This window comes from Echiichthys vipera (genome assembly GCF_963691815.1).
Source record: "Echiichthys vipera genome assembly, chromosome: 5".
Classification (NCBI taxonomy): Eukaryota; Metazoa; Chordata; class Actinopteri; order Perciformes; family Trachinidae; genus Echiichthys; species Echiichthys vipera.
Window position 1 is genome coordinate 9,040,763 of NC_139830.1, and position 7,014 is coordinate 9,047,776.

At 38.4% G+C, this 7,014-nt stretch overlaps 1 protein-coding gene across 1 annotated transcript; it reads right to left on the bottom strand.

Annotated features, from left to right (window-relative positions):
* Window positions 1–238: 238 nt before the first annotated feature.
* smtla (somatolactin alpha) lies at window positions 239–6,125 on the bottom strand (the record flags this gene model as incomplete). Its single annotated transcript, XM_083914178.1, has 4 exons — window positions 239–433; window positions 637–816; window positions 2,189–2,302; window positions 5,937–6,125. 4 exons carry the CDS (start codon window positions 6,123–6,125, stop codon window positions 239–241), a joined length of 678 nt encoding a protein of 225 aa, XP_083770304.1.
* Window positions 6,126–7,014: the final 889 nt, after the last annotated feature.

Consider the following 7,014-nt stretch of genomic DNA (forward strand, 5'->3'; position numbering starts at 1 on the left):
CCTCTCTTGCCTTTGCCTGGTTAAAATAACAACTAAGCAGGGAAATATAAAATGCAGTATGTTGTAGAAAGGGCACAGCATCACACCTACTTACTTTTGTGTGAAGGTGTTCCAAAACAATCAATAAAGAATGTACTGCAAGGCTGAATGGCCTAAGGCATGACCGTATCTATAAGTGCATAGCTACCAACCTCAGGAATTCATTTAAAGCTGCATTATTTAAAAACTGCACTTTACTTCATGCACAGTTGTATTTGTCGGTTTGTCGACACTTGAGAAGCTTGAGGAAAGTCTCCATTTTATGGGCGTCCTTCTTGAAGCAGCTGAGTAAGGTATAGTCTCTCATCACAGATTCCAGCAACTCTGGCTGCACATCATACTGGAATAGGCCTTGTTCACTGTGGTTTGTAGTCAACATCCCCTCATCCAACATCTGCACGACAACATTTGGAGACATGACGGAAATATTAAGAGAAAGAAAAATAAGAATAAAAGGTGCGTGTATTGTCTACCAAAGGTTCTAAAGTCAAGTTCTAGTATCCAATATTTTTACAAGCAGTAAAATGTAATTGCCCTAGTTATATTACACGATACTGTGTGGGCTTGGTTGTCAGTCAGATACTGGATGTGACCCACCTTCTTGATGAGGACCACCACCCCTTGCTCCAGACTGATCAGTTTCTCAGACACCCACTTGGTCTTGTTGAGCAGCATGTCAGGAGCAGCCTCGTAGCGATCAAGTGAGGTCTGCAGGTAGACCAGAGGCTCGATCCACGACTGGACCAACATTAGCACAGAGTGGAGCAACCATTTGTCCTGCAGATCACACAGGAAGAGTTGAAAGAACTGATTGAATAAGTATATTAAAACATAAAACAATATTTAAAATATGCACTACAAAACATGACAGTTGGACTTGTCACATGTCTCTATGGGAACATTAATGTATTTTATGGATCATTTACAATTAAGATAGTAAGGAACTGCAATAGTAAGAAGCAATATGAAGTTATCAAAGAAGACTGAAGAACCAAATAACAACATGGTCTTACATTATTACCCCCCTCCCCCCAAGCCATACAGCCATCTAACACAGATCCTATAGGTCTGTCAGACATTTCCATTGTTAGGTCTCTGCGATAAACTTAATGATTTGCCATTATAAATACAATTTTATTGAATTTAATTGAAATGGGTGAAACAGTGGAGTCTGCTTAAATTCCCCTAAGAAGAGCAGACTCAATGCAAACGGCCATTAAACCAGAGATCAGGCAGTATTTCAACAGAAAGGGCAGAGGATAAATTATTAACATAAAGAATAGCCTTGTACTATATGCAGTTTCAAAGATCATATTTACTGGTGACATAACTTTCAACCCGCAGTTTCAATATAGCTAAATGTAGTCCTTAAAATATTGCCTTTGGCCTTTGCAAATTTAAGTAGGATGATTGTGGAATTTCCCATTAACCAGATTACAGTTCACATCAGCCAAATCACCCTTCATAGGCCTTTTGCTAAGTGGCTCAGTCTAGTTTACAACCAGACTGATTGAGCTGACATTTGGCCTTAAAGTAGTCTAAACCTCAGTTGGCACAGACGTTTACAATATAAAAATGTTTTACCGGAAGTACATTTATGAGATTTGAGAAGCTTTTGTTGCGATTAGTGCAAACAACCCAACTTTCAGCAGATAACAGGGGCGTGCATTATAAGGAGTGAAGCTTCACTTGGACTTAGACACTTAGCATTGTTATTAAAAAATAAAATACAGCCTTGGCTCTTAGCACCTGTAAACAGTAATGCATTAACACCACCCTAACACCGGCTGCATGCGCTCGTACACACACACACACACACACACGCACGCACACACACACACACACACACACACACACACATTCACACAAACACACACACACACACACACACACTCACTCACTCACACACAGACACACACACAGACACACACACACACACACACACACACACACACACACACACACACACACACTTGCCAAGTGTTATTATCTACACTCAGATGCAAACGGACTGTACTTGTGTTTTATTTGCTCAGACAAGGACACTGCCTCTTTACATACACTGACACATAAAAAGCAGAGTTGTACACACACATACTTCCACTGTTAACAGAGAAAATGCTGGGATGATCAGCGGCCATCTACTTACAGATATCTGTTGGATTTCACTTTTGGAGCTGGGGATGGGTAAAGCTTTGGTGATGCATGTATAGCCTGCTTGGTTCCTCTGGAACTGCAATGGGAATGGGATGAACATATCCTCCTACAAAGTGGTGGGGGTGGTACACACAAACACACACACACACACACACACACACACGTAAGAGACATCAGACTTTTGACAAAAGCAGTAATTTTACCTCTCAGAACACAGAAGTTATTGGTCTACCACTGCAAGTTTATTTGTGTTACTATGTGACTTTAAGGTTGATGTACTAACAAATAAACTAACCGATCAAGGCAGCAGTAGACCATCAAGTACTGTTTTCTGTGAGCTAAAATGACTTTTTTTTTGTCATTTCTCATTTCCATTTGTCAATAGAATCTGATGCCTTTGAAGACAGCATAGATACCGGCTTCATTTCCCTTTCCATAAACTCAAACAGGGCTGTCTGACAGCAATGTAAAGCTGTGAAAATATTCTTAATATAGCATACAATTAAAGTGATATGTATTATGTTTTAAGTGGGTCTATTTTTAGCTAAAACATTTTAGCTTGTGCCAGTCCTCCTAACTGCTTCTCCAAACTGGGTGGTTGCGGACCGCCATCTACTGACTATCGGTAAGTACCTCATACAACCCCACTTTAAAAACTCTAATCTACCCCTTGGAGATTGAGTATATATAATCAAAAAAGCTATGTTTTCAGTTTAATTTACTCTCCATATTCAAAACTGAAGGTCAGAAGCAGCAGTATCAGTTTGTTGTTGGAATCCTGTTGGTTTTATGCAATATGTTAAAATGGTTACACTCTAAACTCACTAAAAAAATAGCTTATTAAAAAATTGATGTGGAAATATTTTTCAGTAAGTCTATGTATGGATTTTATTGTGGTTGCCAGATGAGAATGAGCAAAAGGTGGCTTTGAACTTTGGGAGAGGGTTGTAAGACTTCGAACACCTGGCGGCCTTAAACAACATTATTTTGGGTCGTAAACACTAGCAGCTGTTTTTCTTTTTGTGTGTTTGGTGACTGTATATAAGATGAGACAAGTTGCTTGAGGTAAAAAGATCTGATTCATTATACCAGTTGACTGCATTATTTTTCTTCTAACTTCTTTCACGTAGACCAAATGCACTTAAGTGAATCTTTCTAACTTATTTGAAAATCTTTCATTCATAAAGGTATAGAACTAAAAGAATACACAATAAAGAGACATCAGGAAAACAATCATATAAGCTTCACCAATCTCGGCCACTGGAGACACAGCAGAGACTCATTTTGTTCCACAGCATGTTCTCATCTCTTAGACTTCATGCAGCGTCTTCTCAGTAACAAGTCCTACATCATCCCATTTCAAAGACAATTTTGGATCTTGAGTCACGGAGTGAAAGGGATTCAACAGGCTACAAAACCTGTGCTCTCACAGCTGTAGTATATCATTATCACATTCGGATTACTCCCCTGCATGCCTGCTTCTTCAATAAAACATCTTTGGCCCAGAAGAGAGATATAAGATTACTTTGAAGCCTGGCAGCAAGGCGATGATCATGTCAGAATCAAAAGCAAATAACATAGTATCTAACAGAAAGTGTGGGCTTTTGGTCCAGCATATTGTAAAAAAAAAGAAAAGTCCAACAAAAAGTCCTTTTGCTTTCATTGTAGAACTCATTCCAAGTGTTGCTAGAATGAATACTATAGAGTTAATGATAAAAAACAAAAACATACCACAAACAGCTACCAAAATAAGTAATTATGGTTATAAAAATGTCAATTAAAACTTGAATTGACTTTTTGCTAGATGTGGTCATGTATGAGGTGAGATGCATTAGAATTATTGCTGAATTGGTCCGATCACCAAATCAGATCCTTCATTTTTAACTTCATTAAAAGATAATCTATGTTATTGTAGTAACTACCTGATGGAGGATTATAATTCATCTGTCTTTGACTGCAGAGTTGTGGTGAAGTTTGCTCATGTTGTGAGTCTCTGAACCATCCAGGCCTGAGTTAAAGCTTTCTGTTACTGTCCTTATCATGTCTATCTGATTGGCACAACTGTTTCAGAGCTATGTGATCAAGTGATAGGACTGTCTGAGAATCCCCACACCGGCTGATATACGCCTTCACCCAGCATTGGCGTTTTCAGGTCAATTTTGACCAGGTTTGGCCAAGGTGGGACAAAGAGTCAGAGTGGGTTTGGCCATGGCAAAGAAAATCTGAACGAATGGCATGTGATATGCATAATTAAACAAATCCAAAGATGATTCATATTTGAAGAAACCAAATCATCTTAGCATCTAAAATGCAGTTACCATACTATTTACTACTTTTTTCTATTCAACTTACACATACAAAATATTTGCATGACAAGCCGAGAAGCCTTGATTATTTTATTAAAATTTTTAATCAGTAATTATGTTCAGGATCGGTTTTTCATTCAATCCGTTTCCAGTTGAGTTAAGCCCTGATCACTTATCACCCATCACTTATCATTTAGCTTTGATGCATCATCTACAGGAGTGTTCACAGCCTGTATCATCCAGTTTATACACGTCTACAGTCGCTTTTACCTGAATCAAACAGTCATAATGTGCAAAACATAACTTTATATCCATGGTAATAGCCAAGGTGTGTCTTTTACTGTAAATACTGTAATAGATTGTGGTAACTGTTCGTGTTAATGCTCAAATGTTTAGAAGTCACTGTTGCAGACTGAAACATCAAGATTTTCTACAGGCCAGCGAAGTGCACATGTTGTCATTTGAGCTTGTCAATTTCCCATTAGAGTGAGCCGCGGAGTATAACTGTAGTTGGCTTAAAGCTGTGGATAGTACGGGAAGCAAGTGAGCGGCTAGTCTACAGTGAACAGAGTTTGGTTCTTTGTTTTGGATTTGGTTACGGCCCACAGTAGCCTTTATTAAGTTTGGCAATAAAACAGCCAAGGTATTACTGTCTGATTATTGAGGGACGCTACAATACTGTATCCACATGTAGACGTGTGCAGTTCATATATTGATATTTGTACAAATTATATCAGTTCATTTTATGTTACCATTTACTCAGACAAACATTTGTTATAATTATCAAATAATTGTGACAAATCACCATTGTCACCCAGCCCTTTTGCACGCCACTCCTAAAATCGCAATTGTCCCCAAACCCTTTGGCACGTCGTTCTACTAAGGAGAAAGTGCGCATGAACACGTTCAGTATGTAAGTGTCATCTTGTGCTTCACATAAATTGCTTAAATGTCAACTGAAAATTTTAAAACGAGAATGCAATGCAGACTGTTGCACCCTTATAGAACTGAGTCAGTTTTAAGACAACACTTTTTTTTAAATTTCTATATAAAAATAATATGCAGCTTCTCAAATACAAAATTCTGCATTGCTGTCACTGTAGCCTTTAGTTTAGGATGTGTTTCTACAGCACTGCTTTATAAAATGCTGATTTCACATTTCATAAAACTATTTTTAAAAACCCAATTCATGCTCAACATGAGCGGATAAGAATATTCCCCCTGTAGATAATGGATTTTCTTAGATTGACCCTCAGTTGAATGCTCTCTTTAAGCATGAATCAAATCAGTTTTTATTGTCATGTAATGCTAAGTGTGATGAGTTTCACCTGAGGCTATACACATGCTTAATATACGTCTTTACGGTATACTTTTCCCCCATATAGTGCACAAGTGCAAAGATTCATTTTTGTGATAACGGTCGGTGTTACTCACAAACAAAGAGCATGATTCTTCTGAGACACGGTAGATGAGCTCAGCGTGCTGGATGACTCGGTCTAGAAGTTTCTCTTGGGAGATGGAGGGGCAGCGGGTAAGGCTACCCTGCTCTTCCATGCAGTCTAGTGGAATGCTTATGGTAAGCTGATAGGGCCAGAGCAATATAGCCCAAAAACCCTTCTGCATGACTAAAGAAAATCACATTCGCATACATGTAACAAATGATCTTGCAAACTTGCACAAAACACCTGATCATCCTATATCTTTATTGTCTGATGTGTTGTAGTACTACCTTCTTCGTATCAGTTTCATAAATCAACATCACTGCTCAACTATATAATCTTGTGTAATTTATATCTGTCAGTACAATTACAAAATATCAAGGGCGGAGCGAAGTGGGGGGAGGCTTCTGGGACCCAAGGCCTGAATGTTTTTTCAAAAGCACGGGAACTTTAAGGTTTTTAAAAAAACTTCATTTCAACTTTCATTTCCCCTCAGACTCTTGGATTGGACCAACAAATTAATGAAACAAATGTTCCATTAATGGGAAAATGTCCCATGATCATTGCCATGGAGGGCTCTTCTATACTACTACTGCTACTAATACTGCCACTACTTCTAGTTCTGCTACTGCTACTTCTACTACATATTCCCTTAATACATCTTATGTAGTTGAGTAAATGTTTTTCTTTTCTTTACAAAGTCATATCAAAACACACATTCTGTGAATTCTGCCCCACTGAAATAGGTGTAGGAATTCTGTAACCGAAATAGGTTTCAAAAACAGTTGATGCCAAATTCCTACCTTACCTATGTTCTGTAACAATTTTGCCTCATTTGAGGTGGCAGGAGTAAAAGAATTGTCATCCTCAATATCTGCTGTGCTATACAGTCATTTTCAGAATGATGAAGAATGTTGGAGAATCTCCCCAAGATAACATGCCTCAAGTTTACAACACCTAGCTTCGCCACGGCAAAACAAACTATGTTTCTGTCTTTAAGTGTGATGCATTACCTGTCACCATTTTGTCAGCTGTCGTCAAGTCCTCCCTAGCTTTTCTGTCATGCTGACTCC